The sequence below is a fragment of the Alligator mississippiensis genome, chromosome 2 (assembly GCF_030867095.1).
Source record: "Alligator mississippiensis isolate rAllMis1 chromosome 2, rAllMis1, whole genome shotgun sequence".
Lineage (NCBI taxonomy): Eukaryota > Metazoa > Chordata > Crocodylia > Alligatoridae > Alligator > Alligator mississippiensis.
In genome coordinates, this window is record NC_081825.1 from 10044041 (window position 1) to 10070022 (window position 25982).

At 41.3% G+C, this 25982-nt stretch overlaps 2 protein-coding genes and 1 pseudogene across 8 annotated transcripts in view; 1 reads left to right on the forward strand and 2 right to left on the reverse strand.

The window, feature by feature from the left end:
• CTNNA2 (catenin alpha 2) overlaps nucleotides 1-25982 on the forward strand; it is an 884847-nt gene that overhangs the window by 611358 nt on the left and 247507 nt on the right. The gene's annotated exons all lie outside the window — the stretch shown is intronic.
• Nucleotides 3411-3538, reverse strand: LOC132248909 (U4 spliceosomal RNA; annotated as a pseudogene).
• LRRTM1 (leucine rich repeat transmembrane neuronal 1) lies at nucleotides 11522-15607 on the reverse strand. The gene has a single exon (XM_006261037.4). It carries the CDS (start codon nucleotides 14625-14627, stop codon nucleotides 13062-13064), a length of 1566 nt encoding a protein of 521 aa, XP_006261099.1. The 5' UTR covers nucleotides 14628-15607; the 3' UTR covers nucleotides 11522-13061.

Genomic DNA, 25982 nt, shown 5'->3' on the forward strand with positions numbered 1-25982 from the left:
GAGTTGGGACTTCATCTACTCTGAGGACAAGCCAAAGGGAAGACTATTTTATTTCTTGATATAGCCAGAAAAGAGAAACTAAAACTGTATCTCACTATTTTTAAATGGTTTGCTGCTAGTTTCTTAAGAGATAGTATAAATTAGACCAATAAATGCATTTTGAGTGAAATTTGTAGGCAGTCTAAAGTCAATTATTATTTTTATTTCATTTAGAAAGAGGCATGATGAGTTTTGTTTTGTTCTGTATTTAAAAAAAAAAAATAGTTTTGTTCAGTTGGCAGACTAGGATAATGTACCATTCAGGCACTTCATGAGCTTGAAACAGATGTTCCCCCTATACTTAAATCCTACCCAATGCTCACATGCACCAAGTCACACCCCACACATGAACATCAAGTTATTTTGGTGTTCTGATAGTCCCGTGTGTAGGTCGTTGTGAAAGAAAGGCCTTATATCTTCTTAGTGGATCAGAGAAGCTTTCTTCTTTCTACAATGGTCTTTAGAATCAATTTTACGTGAGTTTATCCATAAATCTATCCTCCTTATACTGCTCTATCACCATGGTACCTGAGTGCCTTTCTCTCATTTGCTTCATGGTTTCTAAAATTCCTTATGTTTTTCTTTAAACCCTGCCTTGACACAGCCTGTTGTAAATACAACCGTGGTTTGAAATTGCAACAGAAAAGGAAAGATTCTTAAGCCTTTCCTGAGTGGAGGGGTACAGGTCAATTCACTGGATGTAGGAGGGGACAGTGGCTGATGTCTTCGTGAAAATACAATCGGGGGGGTGGGGGGGGAGAGATTTCTGGTTTCTGAATATTGTTAAATAAGACAGAACTATCTTCCTGAAAAAGCTGAAGCTTGTGTTTGTTTCTGGAAGATTAAAAATGAAGAGTCTTAACTACTATGTAATTTCTTCAGTTTTAGTGGAACAAATTAATAAGAAGTTAGCATGCAGAGCATAAAAGCCCATTTAATCTGCTGTTACGCTATTACAGAGCACATCAGAGAATGGGGCTAGACACCCTGGAGACCAGTGGTTCTCAACCTTTCTCGATTTGAGGCATCCCTGCCTAGACTCGAGGCACCCCTCTGAAAACGTCAGCACTTAGTTTTGAGCCTTTTTTTTGGACTGTAGAAAAATACTAGAGCAATTCTTCTGTTGCACAGAACTCAGACTACACCAGGTCAGAACATTTTTAATATTATGGATTCCTGTGTGAAAACTCTGATTTTTGTCTCATGAATCATGTTTGCACACCTAATGGTGCTAACACTGGGTACACACGGGTGGTACATTTAGATCAGTGGTCTCCAACCTTTTTAAGGAGGAGATCACCTTTGGCATTTAAAAGCAACCCAAGATCTACTGTGTGCCGCCTCCTCCCTCCTCTCCCCCCCCCCCCCGGGGGAGGGAAGTGTGGGCACAGATCGAGGCAGAGCAAAAAAAAATTATTTGAGGGCACACTTCCCCAGCAGGTAAATCCCACCTGGCTGGGGCTTCACTCAACTTACCCCTGCTCCTGCCTCTATCCTCACTGGAGCCCCACTTAACTTACTCCCTGGTCCTGCCTCTATCCCACTGTCCCTCACCGCAGGGGCCTTGATCTAGCCCCCGCCTCTTCCCTCCCCCACAGACTGACCTGCTAGGCTGGGGTGCATGCGTGCATGCATGCAGGCACTTAGCCCCCGACCCCAGCCTTGGATCGACTCCAGGAGGCTCCAAAATCTACCACAAGAGGCTCCAAGATCTCCCGGTGGATCGAGATTGACTGGTTGGTTACCACTGATTTAGATTGATCTAAACAGGGTTAGGTTTATGTAAATGGCTGATCATGTAGGTGTTCAGGAGATTTCATTCATTCCAAAAAAGGTGCCCCAATCTAAATTAATGCATCTCCTGAGGTGGACTAATTTATATTGAGAAAGGGTTAACCCAGTCTAGGAAAGGGTTAGCCTAATGTCCTGAATACCGCTATCCCTTTGCAGTGCTAACTGCTAATCCCACTCCCCCTACCTGAGCAATCCCTCCCCATAGACCTGGTAGCCCTTCCCCTGACATGCCAAACCCTCCCTCCCCCTGGCAAACCTGCTAGCCCCCCTACTCTCACCTGCCCCTTCCCTTACTTCAAGTTCCCTGCATTGAGCCACCCACTCTGCTCCCAGCAAATGTGGCTTGTGAAAAGTCTGAGTAGTTTTGTTGGTGGAAAGGCAACGTGCCTAAGGCATGGTCTGAGCATTTCTGATGGATGTACCCTTGGAATAGTTATAGCAAGAGCTCATCTTGCAGAATAAGCTGCAGAAATGTTTCCCCTGGTGATGTATAACTCTAACTCCCATCCCAGAGTAGCTGCCTTATCCCTCATATATCTATATATTTTTTTCCCTGCCTAATATTTTCATTATGTACATGGGAATGATTGGTGATCTCATCTTTTATAAAAATATCAAATGTCTCATCATTTTTTATTTAATTCCTATTGTGTTGTTTCTTGTTTGGATGGTTTTTGTTTGCCTTCTGGTTTTTTTTTCTCCCATCAGGACTGCCTTGTGGCAGTGAGTTCCACTGGGTATTTTTTTCCTATTTACTTTTTGCACTGTGGCAGAACCCCTGCACTAGGTACCATATAAATATAACAAAAAAGTGGATTTTAACATATAAGTAATAAGACTAGAAGCAACAAAGGGATCCAAAAAAGTTTAGGGAATACAGTGTAACAATAGTATTATACTAAGCCTGAAAGGCAGTGGTCAATTATGCTTTGCATGGGGAATAAAAGTGTTTTATTTTATCGGTATCCAATTTATTGCCTTTTATTTTCATGGCTTTTTTTTCCCGGTTTTATAATAACCTCTATGTAGACTGGCCACTAGAGGGGGAACGGATACACACTTTGCAAGCGTGATACATAAATAGCTCTTCTCTCTCTCCCCCTCTTTCTCTCTCCGGTCTCTCTCTCTATAGAAACTTTCCCTGTCTCATCATTTTAGCCACCAGTAGCTTAACCCCATCTGTTATCTTCTTTTCTGAGATGGGAGGAGCAGAACTGAAGACAGTATTGCAAGTGAGGACATACCACTGACACATACGTATATGCATATAAGCATTATAATATATTTGAAGTTATCTGTGCATCTTTAAATGTTGTTACCCTTATTTTGGCCACGCTAACCAGAGGTTTTCATTGAGCTTTGCAAAATGATGCACAGGTCCTTTTATAGAACTATTACCGATAATTTAAAAGTCAGTAGTGTGGATATGTACAATTTCCTTACTCCCTCCCATGTGCATGTGACGTTGCATTTGACAACACTGAACTGTGATAATTTTACCTATTTCCATGTCTTGTTAAAGCCTCTTTACAAAAGATTGCAGTCTTTACTGCTTTGAACTAACCTGAATATTTTGTCACTTGAAAGTTGTACCACTTTTCTGGTCATTCTCATTTCCAGATCATTGACAGGAAAAGTTTTCAACTAGCAATGATCATGCCCCAGTTCAGCCTCATAGACTATGATACTGCCACTGCTACTAAACAACACTGGTCCTAACACTGAACGTTAGGGCGCTTCGCTGTTAACCTTGTTTGCTGTGTTTGAAACGGTTTATTCTTGCTCTTGGACTGCTTTCTAATCTATGACAGTATGCTACCTCTCACTTACTATTTCATTTCATAAACAGCTTCTCCTGAAGGACCTTATCAAAAGTTGGGGTTTTTTAAAGTTCAAATCTATTAGAGTTTCTTTTACATATCATTACACTGCTTGCATAAAAAGAACAGGTGCTATTTTTCTGTCTGTTGGCACTATAGCTAATTGTAGTGCAAGGTTGCATATTTTCCATTAAATTAGCCAATTTATTAATAAGTCTAGTTAGAATGGTTTTTATATATGCTGTGCAGGCCTTAGGTAGTTGTCACTGCACAGCTATTTGTTCATTTTAAATCCTCTTCTTCTGATACCCAAATTGCTGACAGTGCCTCATATTTATTCCTTGGACTGAAGAGGTTTGGGATAGATTTGAATTTGCAAATTCGTATTAGGGTTGGTCATCCTGGCCTTATTCACTTAGCTCTTCAGTTGGGAATTGTCATTAACAGCTGCGGTATCAGTTTCTACATTGCTAATGAACAGTGACAGGTTAGGGCCAGGTTGGTCTATGAAACAAGAAAACAAGACCAGAAAAAAGAAGGGATTAAAAAAAAAAAGTAAGTAAATTAGGATGAAGTTTTAAGGATATGCCCTAATACTCTCCTAAAAAGAATCTAATAAAAGGTCCACCGTTTGGGGTGGAGACAGCTAAGCTATTCATCAGATCAGGTCAGCTGTGTTTTATGACACAACACCCCTAAGAAGAGTCCAATGATGTAGAAACAGGGCAGCTCCACTGGGTTGCAAGCCACCAAACAAGATAATTCCCTTTATAGTTCAACTTCAAATAACCTATTTTTTTCCTTGACTATTTATATCTTTCTGTTATCCTTGTCCCATGTGAGCTTTCTCCTTATTTCCCTATGAGCTTCCCTCCCCTGCCAAACCCGTTTTTACTGGTCATCAAGTTACATGCCTGTTGTTTTTTTTTTTTCCTCTGTTATGCATGGACAGTCCTATTTGTATGACATTATTGGGTATTAGAGAGCCATTAGCTCGCAGCAGCCCCGTTAACCTTAGTATGCCTTCATTCCCGGCACACCACAATCCCCTCAATATAAATCTCCTTTTTTGGTCTTATAAATTGCTGTAATCAAGGAAATAAATAAAGGAATGTGTGGGCATGACTTCAGAAGAAACACAGTAGGTGTCTACATTAGGATGGATGCTTGCAAAAGAGTACCAGTATTTTATCTTGCAGGCAGCAAATTCTGGTCTTATTACATGTATATTAAATAGCATGAAGACACAACCTTCTGCATCGGACAGAAGGGTAGCTTGGAACAGGGTAGCTCTACGGGTTTTTTAAAGTAGGAAAATATAAGTTAGGTCCTTAAGGCTGACCTCAAGGAGTTGTGGTTTCCTCTGTGCCAATACTGATTGCTTTCTGCTTTTAATGATGTGTTTGGGTGGATGTCATGTCCCCTGATGCGTGCCATCCCCTTAATGGACATCTATCATGTTCTGCATCTTTTTTGGGATGGCTAATCTGCTGGGGGCATCGTCTACTTCTGTCAGTCAACCGTCTCAAGTGAATTTACTTCCTCAATATTGCTGTGCATAGTTTACCTGTTAGCGGTGAATCCAGTATGGATTTGAACAAACTGCTACAAGTCTGAGCAGTCCCACAAACGCTCTTTGTTTGGTTTTCCCGTATTAAGTAGGGTCACTTTAATTCCTGCTACCCATTACCTTTCTCTGTACCATTTCCTTATTTTGGGTTATGTAATCTTTGGGAGATGAGGTCTTCCCCTTACCTTTTCATCTTACTTCTGATAGGAATAGGAGACGTATTATATTTCTGTCATCTTTGCCAGTTTTCTGGCCTTTTTGGACGAGTTTACGCTGCACTATGTCTCCTTTGGCATTCCTTCCCCTATTGACATAAAATCAGGTTTTAAAAAAATGCATGCAGTGTATTGGATTGTTATCATTCTGCAGTGAGCTAATCCAAATGTCATTAAAACACCTGGATGAATAGTACGGGCCATTGTTACTGTGGTGATTTATAAGGGAAGCAGAAATGCCTCGTATTAAGGTTTGAGATCACAGATCTGAGCTGCTGCAGCTGCTGGAGTAAAGGAACGGTGTCCAATACAATATGACATTTACATGAAGTTGAGGTACACGTTTGACATTCAGTGGCCTCTTTAGCACAGGATTGAGAACCTTTTAGCAGCAGCCTCAAATTTATGTTTGCTGTTGGAAAATTGCTTTGGGAAATGATCTGGATCAGAGAAGTAAATTTTCTGTCAAGATAAACTTTAGTAGCGAGCCAAGATTTTTTAAAAAAAGCGAATCCCTAGGTGTTTTATCTCATTTTTATTAACATTCTTTAATATTTACCAGAGTCTCTCTTAGCGAGCCAAACTGTCAGCAGAAGCATTGAACTACAGAGACAGATTCAGGTTTACTCTAGAGGGCTTACTTTAGCTCTAGTCTTGCAAACAGGAACCATTGATAGCAGATGTGCTTCAAAGAGCTGGCAGCTGCTGAAAGAATAAAAACCTCTGGAATCCAATAACTGGGCACTATCCTTGCAGTTTAGTGTTGGATTTTCAGATCCGATCCCCCCCCCCCCCGCCCTTTTTGATTCTCACGCTGCTTCATAATTTCTGGGAATGAAAATACACAGGGGAAAAAAATTAGGGGAAATAAAAATAGAGCAGGCTTAAAACAAACAGAAGGAAGGTCTGTGCTTCATAAAACTGTTTCTAATCCGAATCCCACATCTATTAGCAAGTTGTCTGCCTGCACCTCTTGCTAACCATCAGAGCACCGGAGTGTATGCTACAATGAGTCTTTTTCTTGGCTGCCTTGAGTACCTTAATTGGATTACCCTTTCCACCATCCATTTAATACACTCGGGGATATTTCTTATCAGAGACATTATTTAACAAACAAGATGAGGTCCTTTATTAAAGTGCGGCAATAGCTACTGGCAGTTACTAGAAAGGAGAATGATATGCCGTGAGAGGAGCAGAGCAAAAAGTGTAGCAGTTGGAGATACAGGTCGTGCGACTAATGATGCCACCCAATCATAAAATAAAATCATCTGTATTAAAGATGGAGCCTAGATTACACTGCAGTTTGGTACTCACCTGCCACTTTCAGTTTCTGGGATTCATCTCTTGACTTATGTTGCAGATGGAAACGGTCACAACTGCATAGCCCTATACCTCCCTTGGTGATGCCTGCTTTGCATGGCTAGGATCTGGACAGTATTCCTAGCTTGGACCACTGCCAGTCATCCCTTTTTTCCAGAAGCACTGAGACTCACATATATTTCTGTAAAGTAAACGTTGGTTCTTTACCTCTCTCATGCATAGCTGCTACACATTTGAACTCAGAATCCATTCATGGCAATGTGCTGCATTTAAGTAGATCCCTCCCCACCATGTTGTTTTCCCCCTTCCTTCTTGACTTTGAAATTACAGTGATAGGAATGATCAGGACTAAAGAGGGAACATAAGAAGAGCAATTGGTTTAAGGACTAATTAATTGTGTCTGAATGCCAGCAAGTTACATTATCTTTATAATAATAATAATAATAAAATGCTTTGCTTGCAGAGTAATATGGATTTCCCTGCAAACACATTCACTGGAAAGCAGACACACTGCGATAAAATTACAGTGCTCCTCAGCATTCAGCTGGGATCCTTACAGCCACCCACCCAATTACAGTTGTGGTCCTGCCAGCACAAACTAGATTGTAGCTTTGTTTCATTATTTTTTGTGGGCATCCTCTTTTTATTTTATTTTATTTTTCTTGACAACTTGAGAAGTGCACAACACTTACCCCCTTTCTTTTATCATGTCTTTCTGCTGTAGCAAAGTCTGATGGACAGTCCACGTGGGTCTTTGCAGGGTTTGGATTGGTTGATTTTTATTTAATGACTACTCCAGATGGCTGTTTTTAAGAGCTGAATGATTGTGTTGCATGTCTGAAAGGTTAACCTTTTAGAGTACTGGCATTTCCCCCACTGCCAGCCACATTCAGGCTTGGGAAGGTATGCATGAATGTCCAGAATAACGAGATGGTAAACCTGTTGACACTAGGTGGGTCTGGACAGGTCACGAATCTTAAAAGAGCAATTGATAACAAGACATGGGAAAATAACTAATATGTTTGTAGTAATAGTTGTGACCACAGCTGCTGAACATGAGAGATATTGCATACAGTTCATGCAAGAATTGTTGAGTCTTAGCTGCAAATATGAGGCTGATTAAAGTGCTGGGAAATCAAGCTGTTTGGGGTATGAGTATTTCAATGTCTAGATGCTCTCTACAGCTAAGAAGTCCAACCAACAAAGATCCAGGAGGTTCATGATGTTGGAAGTCGGGTACCACAGTTCTTGGTTTGGACTCCCTTAAAAATGGGACACACATATAGGAACATGCATGTGGGTGGGTGTGTAATAGAGTGTGTGTACCTGGGGGACAGTCTTGGACTCCCTGTGTTTTTCCTGCCACGACTTTAGCACAAAACGTAAAATCACTGAAAAAAAAATCTTACTTACCTTGTATGCCTGTTTAGCCCCTCTGCCTTCCCACCTAGTCTTCTCTCTCCTTTCATTATGTCCCCACATTCTTCCTTTCTATCCTGCTATACAGCAAATCTACATTTTCCGTAGCACCCTCTTTTAGCAGAGCCTTCTCATCTCTGCTTACACATTCTGCATAACTCTCCTTTCTCCACCCACCTCAGCCTTGGATTATTCATTTCTAGTCCTGCTTTTTCATGTTTTCTTTTAACCTGATTTAGTCCTCCTTACTTCAGTCTTTTTTTCCCCTTGTCTTGTCTCTTTCTCCTTTCCCTCATTTCCTCCTTCTTTTTTTTTTTTAATTTGAATACATTTTAGCACTAGCAATAAGCTTGCTAATTAAATACTGCTTCCCATTTGCTTTTCTGAATGCCATCTGATATAACTGTTCTTTTTCTTAATTCGGTAAATCCTTTTGCTACCAAAGTAAAATGAGACCAGGGGGGGAAAAAAAAGGAAAAGAAACAAATTTAGTACATCTGGAAAGCAAATGCTAAGCTTTTTTTTTTATCAGAACTGAAGAAAATGATCCAATATATGCATGTCAAGGTCCCTCAGTACCCTGACCATAAAACGTTACAAGACGCATTAAACTGTACATAGTATGCTTAGGTATCATTAATGACCTTTCCTTAACAGAAATAAGCAAGGAAATTGAGAGTACTATCTGGGATCTCATCATCACTTTAAATTTTGGTGCCTAAATTTTGGTGCACATATGGTATAACAGATCACCCACTTTGTATACACCCCTGCAGTACCTAAGCTCAATGGGTAAAGGATGGAGCTTACAGTCTGAAGACAGAATTTCTTTGTATTTATATATTCAGCCCAGAAACAGAATATAGTACAGTAGCATGGATTCTCTGATTTCATATCACTTTTTTGCAATAGTACAGGAATGAAGAGAGGGGGAAGAAAAACAGGAAGAAAAATAATTCATCCCTCATATACATTCAGAGCATACACAGCAACAGTCCCTTCATTACTGGGTCCACTGTGAGTGTGCATTGAGGTTTGGAGCAAGAGACTTTATATTAAGGATCCATAACACTGATCGTGTATTAACAAGCCTCATAAAAGGTAGTTTTCATGCTTGCCTTCCACCATGCCTTCTAGTTGAAAATGCATAGAAGAATAGCTTTTGCTAATTCCCTGGGTGTTCAAAGGGAGATTGAGTTTTACTGAGTGGAAGATAAAAAGGGCATTTATAACCCTTTGACCTCCCCCAAAGTATCTACCAAATAAGAAAGTGTGTGTCAAATTTATTCCAGAACTATATTTTTATAGCTGTGTCAAAGATTTCAGAAAAGGGAACCACAATTGAAACACTGGCATCTTTCTGGGCAGTTAGGTGAATCTGATACCTGAAAGGTATGATGACAAGTTAGAGCTTTTTTTCCCCCTGCAATTGCTATATGTATGCTATAAATGTAGTAGGGTGGAAACACACCAATGCAAGCTGCCTGGAAGCAGGATGGAAATAGCTGGATTGATGTTAGCTGGATTGAAGCACAAGAAATGCTTTGTCTTCGCATTTGAAATATTCATGTGTTTCTCACATTAAGTTTCATAACAGATGTGAGCAGTCTGTAGAATACCACCGTGGCATGGTACAGCATCACTGTGATGGCAAGGGGCCATAATAGCAGTTAGTAGGGACCCTGAAAGGATACACACAGGTGTCCTTTGGGGAGCCTGACATACTTGTCTCGTGATTGTATGACTCTCATTTGTCTGTTTAGAAAGGGATAGTTTGTAAAGTTGGTCTTTTTCAATATTTGAAAGTTTAATAAATGCCATCCTGCGTATAGTGAGACCATCCATCATCCTGCTATGGGAAGCAAGTCAGTGGTAGTCACTACTCTTCTTTAGGGGAAATGGCAGCAGTAAATAATGAGATTAACTCTTGCTGTAAAAGTGCTGCACCTTTTAACAATCAGATTCGCCCGTTTTAGTTTGCTTAAACTGTCAATGCAAGATGCATGAAGCAACGCAAGGTGAATAAATCACAAAGATGGAATTGCTCAAGTCTCTCAAAACCTCGTTGGATATTGCTAACACCAACAGACAGCCTGAATAATTCTGGAGGAGTGTGCAGTCACTTGTGTGCAAGAAAACGCAGAAGACACGCATGCTAAAAATACAAAGAAATACAACCACGAGATGTATGTTCGTCTGCATCCGTTTTGCAATGGGTTTTACAGTTACCAAAACACCAAGCACATAAATGAACTCTGGAGAAAAAAAAATGATTATACCAACACTCTTTATAGCAACAGGGATCACTGAGGAAGTCAAGTCAGTCGAATGTGTTTTTACATATATAGATAGCACTTAGCATTCTTGGTGTAGTCTTTGACACATTCCAGTAACTGGTTTAAACCGATCTCTGTGTGTGGGATGACGGTGCTACATTTGGATTTGAGGAATGTGTGGCAGTGTTCAAAGTTTGAGAGCCAGATGCTTCAGCCCTTCCCTAGGAACCTCCCCCCCCCCCCCCCATTGCACTCTGGTTTTCATGAGTAAAGAATATGAGTTGTGGCCTTGAATTAACTCTAAGGGAGTATATGCTCTTAAAATGAGCAAACTTGAAAACAAGCAAGGGATGCTTTCCTGTTACCATCACTGCTGGACTCATTTATGTATACTGAGCCACTGGTGTCAATGGGAGTTTTGCCATTGGCTACCGTGGTGAAAGGATCAGGTTTGACACGTCATGGCACAGAAAGAGAAATCCACTTTTGCTCACAAACGAGCTATAATGATGTTAGCAAATATTGAAACAGTGGGCAGATTATAGGTGCCTTCAAAATAAAAGTATTGCATGTTAGGTTTAAAATTTGCAGTGAAGAAAAAAAAAAAACAACCCCCACAACAAAATCAAAATCCTGTGCCAATGCAGAATATCTTGGGTTTCACTTAGAGCAGTCTCCCTAAATCAAAAAATGTGGTTACAGCATGTCAGCATCCTGTATATTCTTAATGTGAGATGTGGATTTGTAAAATGTAAAATTTTCCCAAGTAGAGGGGGAAAAAAAATAAGTTTGAGCTGTCCTAAGGAGGTGCTCATCTAACACAGAAACAAAATCATGTATGAAATGATTAGCTAAGATGAAGATGATGGTATAATCAGCTACTTTTTCAGAACAACATGGATTGATTCATGCTTGGTCTACATTTACAGGCATGGTTTCGCCTGTTAAGGGTGATGCTACCTCTACCCCTTTTTTAACAGCTAAGTTGCCATATAAGAATGTGCTTCTTCTGGGGCATTTTCTGCTGTTGCTGGTAAGCCCAGCATGAAGAAATATGTACAAAGTATATAAATTTTACAAAATCCTTCACGTGTAACAGTTTATTAGAATGGTATGCTATATAAAGGAAGTTTCAGAAGATGCACTGCTGGATGCTAGAAAAAACATAACAGCCTCATTTTCATCGACACGAGTGGAGTTGTTCAAAAGAGCAATCAGTAGGTTGGTCACATACTGGCGTGAAAAAGCCCAAATACAGGAAAAGCAAGCATTTAGAGAAGGGCAGTAAAATAAAGCAGCAGTGGGACTCTGCACAAACAAGTATGTGCATATCAGTACTGTCTGTGTCAAGAATTAGTGGGAGAGGGATCATACACTATTTTTTCTCCCCTCTGCACATATCTTTGGAGGAGAGGTTGTTTGTGAAAGATGCCCTGCGATGGACGTGAATGACAGGCTAGGCATTCACAGCAAGAACAGGATTTTCTAAGTTTGCTATAGTACCAGAAGTCTGCTCTAATCCCCCTCTGCCTAAGGTGGCTGCAGTATTACACCCAAGGTTTTACTCTTGAAACACACAGAGCTTTCACTACTGAAAATTGGATGGCTGCCTCCTCAGTCCTTTCATCACTGCTCTACAGTGCACACAACAATGGTTTCTTTGCTTTTAGCATATTGCACAAGAGCAGGGAAGTGGGAAATGCTAGGAGATTTAGAGTAAAGCCCTTAAAATTATTTCTTTGCAAGGAAAATGATAAAGTAGCACTTTTTTTTTTTTTTAGGCAGTGTTTCAGTATTATTCTTTTTTTTAGGAGACTGCAATGTGGTTCATTTAGATACGGAACGTACTAATGAGCTATGCTGCATTTTTGTGGTTCTCAAAGCAACTTCCAAGTGAGCTGTCTTTAAAAATCCTCAGAAATATTCCCCTAGTGACACGGCTGGGACTTCAGCCTTTCTCAGGGGCATCGGCCCCTTCTTCTAGTGATACACAGTCCCAGGTAGCACATTTAACAAAAATATAATTTCAGTGTCATGCTTTTTTTTTTTTTTTTAATCTTCAGCATCATGATATAAGTGAATGTGTCATAATTACAATGTGAAGCCAGCTGGTGAATGTTACTCGCTCTGTTTTATGTGGCTTCCTTGCTGCTAGCCTTCCCATTTCAACACTGTATACGAAGAGGAGAGAGGTTAAACTGTTGCATTTTGTATACAGGGAGCAACTCATGTAATATACACCAGTCTGTAAAAACTGTAAATGCTATTTTTTTTTATTTTAAACAGATTTGTTTTGTTTTTTGTTTTTGTTTTTTTTTTAGTTTACAAAAATCAATAATTGGTACCTTTTTTTTTACACTCTCAGATTCCTGAATATTGACAGATCTTCAAAGGGAGTATTACCATATGAAATTTCAAGATTGACTGTCCTGAAGATTTTTAAGACACAATAAAGCTAAAATATCAAGTCTTTTTTTAGACAGATCCTTGTACAATTTCAGCAAAGAAGTGCATCAGAAATCATCAGAAAAGCACATTAAACCCCCCATCCAACTGTCTCTCTGCCCATTGTTATTTGGTTGCACACTGTTTAGATCCCCAATGAAAATCACACCTCGCATTCCCTTGCTGGCTGCTGGTGACAGGAACAAGATCCATATTCATTAATGATCACCAGGGCTCCTTCAATGTGGTTGGGTTTGTAATCAACATAATACTCCTGGGCCGACATGGCAGCCATTTGATGCATGGTCTGTTTCTGCTTCTGCTTTCTGCGCTGTGTCACAAAGCACTGTCTTAGTTGCCTTAGGCTGGCTGGGAAACACTTCCATGACACATACAACACTAAAACCACTATGAGAAAAGAGAAAATCAGCGCCATGGTCCCTGTCACCACCTTGTGAATCTGCACAGCATTCTCAGTGTTTTCACTGGGCATAGTTACGGTTATGGCATCTGTCGTTCTTTCCCCTTCGGTATCCTGCACGTCGTATATTGTCGTGGCAGGGCTATAACTCAGCACTTGGTCACTGTTGTTTGTTACTGCCGAGAAGGTGTTAACACTTGTTGGGTCTGCTGCGTCTTCGCACAAGTGAAAAGCATACACTGCATCTAAAACATCCTCGCCCTGCGCGTACTCAGGGGTGGCACAGAGCAGGTTGCTGTCGTAGCGACCCTTGAAGTTGCTCAGCCAGGAGGCCAAGGCGCAAACGTTGCGGCTGCAATCCCAGGTGTTTGCAGAAAGGCTGATGCTAGTGAGTGATTTCCAGGAGTTGAGGATTCTCGGGTCGATGTAGGTTAGCCGGTTGGAGTCCAGCTGCAGTGATTGGAGGTGAGGTATGCTTTCAAAAACATGAGGCTCCATGTATTCAATCTCATTGCCAGAGAGATCCATTTTCTCGAGTTTCCATATCCAGTCCAAGGTATTAACTACAATAGTGACTTTATTCCTTCGGAGGCAGAGAGAATGCAGCGAAATGAGCCTTGGAAAGTGGGCAAAATTCACCTTCACCAAATCATTGTGCTCGAGGTGCAGTTCAGTGAGTTTAAACAAGCCTGCAAAAGAGTTTCGAGCCAGGCTTTTCAACTGATTGTATCCTATGTCTAGAAACTTCAGACTGCGACAGTCCTGGAAAATTCTCACTGGCACAAACTTGATGGCGTTTGACCGCATGTGCAAAGTTGTTAGCTTTCTCAGTCCGTGAAACAGGTCTGGTTCCAAAGACTGCAGGTTATTATATGATAAATCCACACTGCGCAAGTTTGGCATGGGTCGGAAAGTGGTGTTGGGCAGTTGGGTGATTTTGTTGGAACTCAGGGTGAGTTCTTTAACTCTCCGCAATTTTTGAAAGGCATTCCCCTCCACTGAGCAAATGTGATTGTGATCCAGATAGAGCCACGTGAGCTGCATTAACCCTGTGAACTGTCCATCATGCAGCTCTGAAAGGCTGTTGTACCGCAGAGACAAGCCCATCATGCCCGACAGGTTGCGAGGCATCTCTGTAAGATTCAATGATTCACAGTACAAAAGCCTGCCCTCACACCGACATAGCTGTGGACACCCACTATTCACGGCTGGAAGCATTTTAAAAAAGATACCCAGCGTACACAATATCAACCCTGGGGGCTTCCTCAGCAGCCAGTTTAAACAGAGACCAATAAGAAGGAAATCCATTAGCAAGAATATTTCCAAATAGGCTCGAGAATGTCCATTGAATCTTTTTCAAATTCTACATCATATTTTATTTAAAGGGGGAAAAAAAGACACAGAGCCAAACATTTCACTTTACAGCATGCAGAGGCTGTGCAGCATTAAAGTTCACAGGCATTCAAAGGTAAAAGGATAGTGATTATGTTCATGTTAAATGCTGCAACAAAGAAAAGAAATCTTTCTTCATGAAAGAATTTAATTAAAAAGTGTCTTACCCACCCTTTTCCAGAGAGTGACAACCTCCATTCAGTTGCTTCCTTTGTGTTTGGACTAATTATATGCAGAGCTAAAAAAGACCCCTCTGTGCTACAAATTCAGTCCCTTTCAATGTTGTGCAAAGCTGGCAAGCTCACAATGTCTTACTTTGCTTCTGCTCAAAGAGCTGAAGGGTTGTCCAGCTAGCTTTTTAGCTGACTTCTAGGACCTGCAAGTTTCAGAACTATGTGCATGAGCTTGATCTTCTCCTTCTCCCTCTGTCCTTTTCTCTGCGGTTAATACTGTGGCGTGAAAAAAACTCCAAACTCTGTCCTAACGACTCCACAGGATTTGACAATCTGTTTAATGTCCATCATTGGAAACGACCATTGACCGGCACAACCTTTACTCCATAGAGAAATTCATTCACTGACCGGCTAAGGATAGCTTTATTTCCCATTCTTTGTTCGGTTTGCTTGTTAGGTGATGCTTAGAGCAGAGAGAGAGACAGCGAGAATCCCTTCCCTTCAGCTGAGCAGTATGTTGCTAGAGCATGCAGAGGCACCTAGTGCTCACTGAGTGTCGTAGGCTACTCATGATTCTACGCCTGCACTGTGCATCTCAGACATGGGCAGATTGAAAAGGGGTGGGCATAAAACCAACATTTTAGTGAACCAGTAAAGTAATATATGTTCTTTGATGAAATGGAAAATACTTTAAGCCTATCTCTCCATTTCTCTCTCTCTCTCTCTCTCCCACACACACACACACACACACACACCATCATCATCATCAGCAAGGCATTTCTAAGTAGGAAGCTATACAATTATATTTCTCCCCCCCCCCCCTTTGTTTAAACTGTCTGAATACATATGGCATATAAGGATTAGATCGGGAGTGTGGCGGGGGAGGGGGAATTTGCCTTCTTATTTGGAGGGTGAGCATAGAAAAAAATATCGTCTTGGCTGTCTTTCTAGGTTTGAAAAGCAGAATCCGATCCCCAGAACGATTTCCCGGGAACGTGTTTTCATTCGGACCCTCTCTAAACGGCGCTTGCTTGGGAATGCTGTGCATTCTCTCTCAGAAATGCAGTCGGAGCTCTGTAAATATGAATGTCTATATTCATACACGCTTTAATTACATTTGGCTCTTTACCGCCCTGCATATTTTTTTTTATATGTACAGCACATGCTTTTCCTAATGGCTTTTTTTTTTTTTTTTTTTTTGCAGTATAGGCTATGGCATACAAAACTATTATTCTTGCAGCATAAAGAATGCTGTGATTTTTGAATGAAGTCAGCCTGAGGGTTACCCCATCAGTGTGTCTGTGGTGGGGGAGAGAGAGGGGGTTTAGAACCCAATTAGGTTAATAAGTTGTCCAAATTGTTCCATGCAGCAAGAAATCCTTTCCTGGTATATATATATATATATTTTTTTTTTTGTAACTCGTTAGCTATAGAAAAGGCTACTGACAAGGAGCTATCTGTGTAATCTTTGCTGCCCAAGAAATACACAGAAGCACTGTCAGGAAAATGTTGGCCATCTTTTTCTGTTATGAAATACCATCAAACGTCTGGGTGCTGGAGAATGCTATCAGAACTGACAACTCTGGGCTCAGTGTCTGGGTGTTAATTCTGCATAAGGAAATTTGACATGGGAACACGAGTCTTGCAAAAGAAAGCACTGATCTCCCATTGAAGTTACCATTGATTATTACATGGGGGGGGGGGGGAGCTGCTTTGGTTTTTGCTGCAGTTGTCTCGAACTAATGTGTTTTCAGGTATTTGATAAAGTAGTACAAGGGACTCTTTCTACTCGGTGGATCAGAGTGTGATTGGCTGGTTTGAGTGTAGCTCAAGGAATGCAGTAATTTGATGCAGTAAAAAATCATCTAGCAAGGGACATCCCAGAAAACTTAGACGACCTCCTCCCACCTCGCCTCACCTCAAAATTGTAAGAACAAACACGAGCGTATGAGTGAATCATTGCAGACATAGTTGTTCAGAAAAGCCTTCTCAAATAGATGGAAATGTTAAAATACCTCGATGGCGGTCTCAGAACTAGGAATGAAGAAATCTTTATCCTCCGGGTTCAGTTTATTCCAGTGTACATATGCATTGAATTGTAATGTGAGACGTTGGGTTACCTAAATGTGAAGTGCTTGTGCTGGTTAGACCTTTCATGTGCTTTTTTTTTTCATTTGGGAAGGAATATGAAACACATTGCTCTTCCCCCATGTTCCTTTCCAGTGGTAGCAATGCACCACCAATGCCTTTTGCTCCCCAGCACACTAACACAGTGGGCCAAGGGATAAGAAGAAGGTTAAGGGAAGCAGACAAGGAGGCTATAGAAGTCATGCTCCAGGGTATCTTCAGGGTTCCTGTACTGAGTATTTGATGAAGTCAAGAGCAAAAATGGAGGAATTGGGCCTTTACGAGCACTGCGTGAAATGCTTAGTCACAGACCCACGGATGTGCGTGGACTAGGATGGTAATGCTCTTGTCCACTGAAAAATTTGGGACAGATCTTCCAAAATTCAGCTATCATTGCAAGCGAGGTCAGCCAGCTCCATGTGTCAAAGGATGATCAAAATAATGTCAGTGACAGGTTTGCTACACATTTCTACTACATTTCTCTGGCTGAGGTGAACTCCTGGCTAGACACTATTGTGATATGCCCAACTCCTCCTCTGCCACCTCCTCCTGGCATAATTAGGAGAGGTATTATGCAGAGGGTGCGGCCCAGCTTCAGCCTGCCATTCCTGCATTGGCGCATAGTCTATTAAGGCTCCTAGTCTCGTGCGGTAAATAGAGGAGACTACAGCAGATTGATATAACGGTGGCCCAAAGACTGCTTTTCAGACTTAGAGAGCCAGAGTCAGCTCCCCAGCCACCCTCCATCCCACTGTTGCAAACAGAAGTCTGTTGCAGGAAAGAATTTGTCCTTGTATCTCTAAAGTGCTTTTATAAAAAGAAGGCAATTCATTCTAAGTTTGTGAAAGTGCAATATATATTGCTGCAGCATTGAGGCAACAGGTTGGCTAAATCCAAGAAGGATGGAATGTGGGTTAGAAAAAATAAAGTTGGGTGAATATGTGGCTGGTTGTGTGACTGTAAGCTTGGGTCTCATATACTTCCTAAACTTTTAAAAATTGTACCTTTTTATTGTAATGAGACTGGAAATCCACTTTCAGCATAATTGTTCTGCAAATGGCTTAATTTCCACTGTCTAAGCTGTTATCACAGCCAAACTGTTAAGTTTACACATTTTCTAAAGTTTCAGACCCTCTAGCAAATCTCTATAAATTAGCAGATTTAAATTAGCTTTATTAAAATGGAGCTATTATGAGACATTTTAAGAAGCACAAATTCCTTTTATATGTATTTAAAGGAGACTGATTAAATCAGTGCAAAGTAGGTCACCATAAATAAAGATTTAGAAAAGTTCAGCTAAGAAAGTACATATAGAACCAGCACAGAAGTGGAAATCGCTGGGATTCCAGTGCAATGGTTCCCAAACTGTTGAAGCTGCCAAAAGCAAAAAAAAATGGTCTGTTGGTAATATATTTTACTTTATATTTTTAGTTATAGGCTTCACTCTAACATTATTTATTCCATTTTAGTTCCAGTATCTCTGCATACTCATTAAATCCATGCATTATGTATTATCATCATTTATGCTCAAACTTTTAGTAGCCCAAATCTGCACTTCGTGGCATTGACGTCAGAAGGGTTACACTGACAAACGAAAGATCAGAATTTGGCTCCCAAGCTCTAAACGTTGGGGTACCCTTTGTTGCATTTATCTGGAAAATGAGCAAACTCAACAATATGTGAGATACTCTTCAACTGACTGTAAAATAATTGTTGTCTTATTCCATACATTTAGAATCCCAATAATGTATTTATTGCTTCTGGTATTTTCTAAGGTGTTTCTATCAGTGTAAAAAAGAAATAGGAATTTGAGTGGTGATTTTAATTTCTCTCTCCGGCTAGTCACGGACAAACTCAAACCTTGATCTTTACACTGTAGTCTTTAATTTTCAAGTGCAGTGAACCATGGCATTTCTTATAAAGGAAACATTTAAAAACAGAAAAGGAAAGAAAAAGACATGACTTCAAGGGTAGCAAATTAAATCTGTTATTTCTCTAATATTTACATCTTGGATACTCCTGGCATTTGGTAGACTGTCTCCTCTAAATAGGATTTAGAATTGCAGCTGATAAGGAGTGGATGAGCTACATAATATGGCCCTTTTAGTAGATACACAAATATAACACACAAGCTTTTGGCCAAAATGGCCCTAGCTTTTCAAGGTGTTGAAGTAATAGTGATAACTACCATTAATTTTTCTGCCTCTTATCGGTATAGAATAGACACATTGGATGTGTTACTATCTTTAAGCATTAGATATTCTCATGTAACTCACCCTATTTATTTTGACAATGTGATAAATACACTTGTATCATTGCATGCAGGCATGCTGTTGTCATCACCAGCTATGCTCAATAGCAGCTAGTCACGTGTAGCCGTATAAAGTCTGCCATGGAGGTGACCTACATGCAAAATCGTCAGTGTATGTTTTTAAGATAATATATCAACAGCGAGACAAAGTCCCTCACATTCATTCATTAACAGTGTAATATTCTTATAAACTCAGAAACTACTGACTCCCTGCATGCTGGTAAAATAGCCTTATGGATTTCTGATTGCAAAGTGGAATCCATAGTCAGTCCAGTTCTTTTGGAAAATTGAGCTGCATTACAGTCATGGCAACCATGATAACATGGTTTTAATTTAACGGTACATTATTAAAGCACCTACCATACACAAAGAAATTGAATTACAAGCAATTTAGGCGGTTCTGGCAACCTCCTAGGTTACGTCTAGACTAGAATTTGTGGTCTTGTTGTAATTTGAATTAATTGATTTTCAATTAACTCTAGGTAACTAACCTTTCTTGATATTCTTTGGATTGTCTTGGAACAAAGTGTCAAGATTAGCATTTCTGAAGGGTTTAGTTAACTATATTTAATTGAAAATCAATTAATTCCACCTTCAGAAATGTTTGTCCAGACATTTCTTAAATGTTTGTTCCAAGACACTCCAAAGCCTTTCTGTAGGTGTTAGTTGACTAGCCGGAAAGGATTTCCCACTAATTTATGTCAGAACAGGACCACAGCCTAATCTAGAAATACTGTGGGGTTTCTTGTCCCCACTTATATTTGACCATGAGCATGTAACACATTTCAAAATGTTAACTGCTTATATTTATACCACATGCTAAATGGTCTTTACAACATATTAATTTTAGCACAACTCCTAGCATAGAATGTATACTACATGCTAAATGGTCTTTAAGACACATTAATTTTAGCACAACTCCTAGCATGGAGAGAATTTAAGGCTTTGTTTTACTGCAAAAAGATATGCTTGTGCATTGAGAAATCTAATTCAACATAGTTGTGTCATTGTAAAACTCTAGTGAAGACAAGACACTGTAGCTTTTACTTTGGCATGGCTAGTTTAATTGCATTCTAGATGGGATTATTGGTTTGATTTATTATTGGGCAGATCGACACTATAAAGTTTTGCCAGTACAACTGTCAGTTAGGGGTCTGAAATACTACCCCCTCACCCCAAACAACATAGCTCTGCTGGCAAACTACCTACGTGAATGTGACATACTGGCAAATGGTGCCATTTACTGGTACAGCTTGTATTATGTGGAGAGCTCTTTTGACTACACCAACTGCTATAAACTGTTTCTCCATCAGCAGCTTTTGTGGGTATAGGTATATTGATATCGCTTTATTGGCAAGGTTTTTGTAGTGGAGACTTGTTACATGCAGATTATAATTAGATGTCTTGTTTTTACTAGAATAGTATATATAAGTTGCTGCCTTAATGTAAAGCGGCCCACTTTTTGAAGCAACAACAATGCCTACATGACAACAATCACTGCTCAGATTAGCACCACGGACGAATGAATGGATTAAAAATTGTAAAATAAGTTTTCAGAAACCTGGGACGGCTTTCTTTTCATTTAACCAACACTATGACATTGTTTTGGCTGAATGGCATTGCAAGGAGTTGTGTGCGTTCTGATATGGATGCATATGCGCGTGCATTTTTTAATCTTTCTGCATGCTTCTTTCTTAGCTGCCTAATTCATAGCTCACTGGAGTCATGTGAGAAATCGCACCATACCTCCTTGATTTGCCTTTAACGTTTTCATATTGCAGTGCTAAAGACAAAAAAGAAAGGTGCATTAGAATCAAAGCTTTTTACTTCTCACCTGTATTAGAGGAAATTATGTGAACTTTGCAGTGAATTCTATAAATAGCTATAAAGATAGTGCAATGTTATAAAACCTCTATCTGAGAGATGGATCTTGGACAAAGGAGCACCTTATTTCCTTAGGAGACCTAAAGTGCTCCAAGGTCAATTTCTCAAATAGAGGTTTTGCAGATCGCAAACACATTTTTCAGCTCCCGTTCATTACTTTGTCATAATACATATGTATGCATAGGAGGAAACCACGGATTATAGTTTGGAGGAAAAATACTGATAAGAGCTGTAATGTTTACTTTAGATCTGTCTAATCATTATCGGGTATCCCTCACACTGGCTTATTCTGAATCTTTACTTTTGATGTAAACTGGAAAGATCACAGTTTATTTGGATCTACTCCATATTTTGTGCAGAATTAGTAGAAGGCTTCCTACTCCTCTCTACAGGAAAGCAACCAAAGAGAAAAGCCTATTTTTTCAGGACATTTTGTATGTGTTCAGAATTCTAGACAACCATTTTTAAAGAACACTTGGCTCACTTGTACTCTTTTTTTGTAGTGCAAATTAATTATAATCTGACAAGAGAGTGCTTGATTTTCCTCTTCAGATTTGGGGCAGAGCCAAATTTTTATTAGCGAGAGCTTCTAAATCAAAACCAGTGGTCAATATCTGTGAAACGTCCTGTAGCTCAAACTGTATTGAAGATTTTCCCCATTAGTCATAGCTTTTTGTCTTTGAAAAAGGTGCTTATGTATTTAAACGTATACGCTGTGTTATATATGATGAGACTATGGACGGTGGAAAAATGATAACCATTTTGTTTTCATGATTACATCACACCATTCCATATGATGTGATCCTGTGACAATAGCCACTCCTAGAGATGTAGGAAAGCATTGTGTGAAGCTGAAAACACTTGAAGTGTGCATGTCTTGAATTTTCAGTATATCTCCACTCATCCAGACCCACTGACTGGGAGTCCACTCCACAGAGCACACCGCCCTTAGCAATTGATCTTCCTTCCCCATGGCCCACATGGCTGGAAAGAGAAGGAGCTTCCAAGTGTTCCCAGTGGGATACTTCAGCAGAACCCTGCTGACATCACAGTCTATGCTATTTAACTGTACTCTGTACGATTTATGAAGGATTTCTTTGATTGGCTATAATCCTCTCCAAGGGCCTAAAGAAGAGAGAGGGTCCATCTGGGGTGTAGGAAGGTAGGGGACAAGAAGTGATTGAGTCAATTAAATTAATCATTGGGGATTATGCCAGCTGGGGACAGAAGGGTAGCTAGAATGGCAGATGGGCATAATTTATATACTTAAGAAATTGGAATCAGCAATCATTAAGAGGAGGGGGCATTTGAGGATAGTTAACATTTAAGAAGAAAAAAAATAATCCATGCCCTTGTTATCACCCTGTTTGTTTTGTCTGTGAATCACTGTCTTTGTGTGTTGTACATATTACTCTTCATTGTCTTATTTAGTTATTTATTTATTTTAGTTGCAGTCTCGTCAGGGCAGTGTCTGTCTCCTAATATGTTCATATTGAGCTTAGCATGACTGGGGGTCTTTGTGACTTGCTTTGTCACAAACGTGGAGTGTCTTGTGTTTTTCTGGGAAGGGGTGGGGGAATGGGAGGAATCGGCAAACAAAGTTTATCTAAAACTTAATCTGGAAAGTGCCAGTTAGGTTTTCTGATGTGCCAAGTCGCGCAGTGTTTCTTCAGGTCGTTCCATTAGCTGAGCCTAGCCTCTGTACTGAGGTCGGTCAGCAGAAGTCACTTTTACTTGTCTTCACAGACTTATTGAATATTGGAGGAGATATGCTGCCAAAACACGTTAAGAGGGGTAGAGAAGATGGCATGCCAAGAGCTACAGACAGCAGATGTGGTTAGAAAAAAAAAATAGTACTTCTATCTTCTGCCTTCACAGCTTAATATCCTCAAAAGTGATTATTATGAAAGTCTATGTGAGGAAGAACGAAAACCATGGAAGAGGTGTGATAGAGGTCTCTCTAGACTGGATAAGCATCCAGGATTTAGGATATTTACCTGAAACAAGTTCAGCTCTGAATTTTTCGAGATGATCTTTTGACAGTTCCTTTTTGCTGCTGCTGTTTTTCAAATACATGTTTTTAAGATATTTTGCCTGCTTTCCCACATGATGTCATGTATTTACTTGAGGCATTGTTGCTGGTTTTTAATTTTAATTCCACTGGCCTTTCAACCTCAAAGCAGGACAAGAATTACTTTAAAGGGGAAAAGACAATACTATGTTGTACTTGAGCAGGGGAAACTTGGGAAGCATAGCGTTCTCCATACCTACGTAGGCTAGGAATTCAAGTCTAAACCATTTCAGATTTTCCTATATTTAGTTTTTTATATGAAAACTAAGAAGGAAATACTCCACAAATATGATCATCTCTTTGTAGGTGCAAATATATACAAATATATACAATATACAATATATACCCTATTTTGGAAGTAACTGACGTGTTGCAGTTCCTGCATGATCATAATTTAATAAATGTTATTAAATCTACTAGCAAGTGGATCACGTGACTTAGTGTACAGCACAGAGCTTGCTAAGGTCACACGCTTTGCTGAGCCCTAATTAGAGTGAATGATAGTTAGGAACTAAGTTGAGAAGTCACTGGGGCTTCTTCACTGGTGACGGTTTTATTTTGTTGGAGCAAAGGAGCAGTAGGGACAGCAATAGGCTGAAAGCACCTTTTTCTCAGTGTTCACCTTCCCTTGGTTCCTAGGTATCAGCCATGTGCACAACGGATTTCTTATAATTTATCCATTTAAACTAACATCAGAAAACTTATTACTCATTCAAATGAATAATTTCAAACCTTTCAACCATCTACTCCTCTAACATTCCCCCATCAGGAACATCCATAAATACTTCCCTTCCTCCATTACAAAAATAGTCTTTCAAGAGCTGTAAACTAATGGGCTACGTACAGACATTCAAAAAGTGTGAGCCTGAATTGATTCAATCATTGCAGGTTAGTCTAACCTGTGTAGACTTAACTGGCAAGCAAGTAAATAGACATTCACTTTTGATTCTAGAAATGCAGCCACATCCCTGAAGTGGCTCAGGCCAGGAGCCGGGGGTGCTAGAGCAAGCCCTCCCTTCCCTTCCACAGTGGAAACTGAGATGAGGGGGAAGGGGCATGGCCAGACCCCTGAGTATAATTGGGGAGCGGTTTAAACCCTCTGGCCTCCAGGGACCTCAGCTGGGGTGTGCCTGGAGGGGAGGGGAGAAGCGGCCCTCGCCAGGCTTTTGGACTTTGGGGGAGGGAGCATAGCCAGACACAGACCCCCCCGGGCTAGATGCCAGCCCAGCAGGGCACCCTACAGCAAAGAGGACAGAGAGGGCATTTATTCCTGCCCCCCCCTCCCCTCTCCCCCCGAGGGACCCCAACCTGGGTGTGTCTGGCTGAGATGGAGCAGCCCCCGTCAGGATCCCCACCCTCATCGCTCCAGTGGCAGGGGTGGGGGCATGGCCAGATGTCGGCCCAGCATGGCCTCTGTAGCAAAGTGAGAAGGGAAGAGGTTTATTCCTCCCTCCCTCCCCTCTCCTACTGGGGAACTGCAGCTGGGTCTGCCAACTTTGGCTGCCACCTCTGCTGCTCATCCCCAGCCAGGTAGTCCCCAACTGGGGTTCCCTGGTGGGAGAGAGGAGAGAGGGAGCAATAAATCCCCTCCAACACCATTTATCTCAGGGGATGGTGCTGGCTGCCAAGCCCCTGCCCCTGCCATTGGAATGGCAAGATGGGGAGGAATTCTGATAGGGGCAGCAGCCCCTGTCATGGTGTCCTGGGGAACACAAGCCTCTTCCTGGTGGTGGGGCTGCCTTATGGGTAGGAGTCAGGCAAGCAGAGCTGCTGCAGCCTGTGTATGGCAGGTGGTGGTGAGGCTGGGAGGTGTGCCTACATGGCTAAGCTTAATTTTGGGGTGACCATAGCTCCCCAAGCTCTCTCTAATGGTGCCACCACCACTAACCCTGCGCAGGCTACAGCAGCTCTGCCCACCCACCCCCCTGCAGTGCAGCACAGACCCCCACCAGGAAGAGGCTTGCACTCCCTGAGACTCTATGACAGGGGCTGCTGCCCCTGTCAGGGTCCCCTCCCCCCCCATTGCTCCAGAGGCAAGGGCTGGGGCATGGGCAGATGCTAGCCGGAATGGCCCCTTGAGGTGAAGGGGGCAGGGAGGGGGTTTATTCTTCCCTCCCTCCCCTCTCCCACCAGGGAACCCCAGTCCCTCCCTTCTCCCAGTTGGCTGGACGGCTGCACCCAGAGAGTCATGGTGGATGGGTCATTTTTGGCCTGGAGGGATGTGGGCAGTGGGGTCCCCCAGGGCTCGGTCCTTGGGCCTGCACTGTTCAACATCTTCATCAGCAACTTGGAGGAGGGGGTGGAAAGCACCTTGTTCAAATTTGCAGATGACACTAAGATGTGGGGAGAAGTGGGCATGCTAGAAGGGAGGGACAGGCTGCAATTGGATCTGAACAGGTTACAGGGGTGGGCGGATGAGAATAAGATGGGATTCAATACTGACAAGTGCAAGGTACTGCACCTAGGGAGAAAGAACCAGCAGCACACTTACAGGCTTGGGAATTCCCTTCTCGTCAGCACAGAAGCAGAAAAGGATCTTGGAGTCACTATAGACTCCAAGATGAACATGGCCCACCAATGTGGGGATGAAGTCAGGAAGGCTAACTGCACGTTGTCATGCATCCGCAGATGCATCACGAGCAGGTCCAAGGAGGGGATCCTCCCCGTCTATGCGACACTGGTCAAGCCGTGGTTGGAGTACTGCA

Coding starts and splice junctions, on each gene's coding strand:
- LRRTM1 (XM_006261037.4), bottom strand. CDS start 14,627: ATGGATTTCCTTCTTATTGGTCTCTGTTTAAACTGGCTGCTGAGGAAG.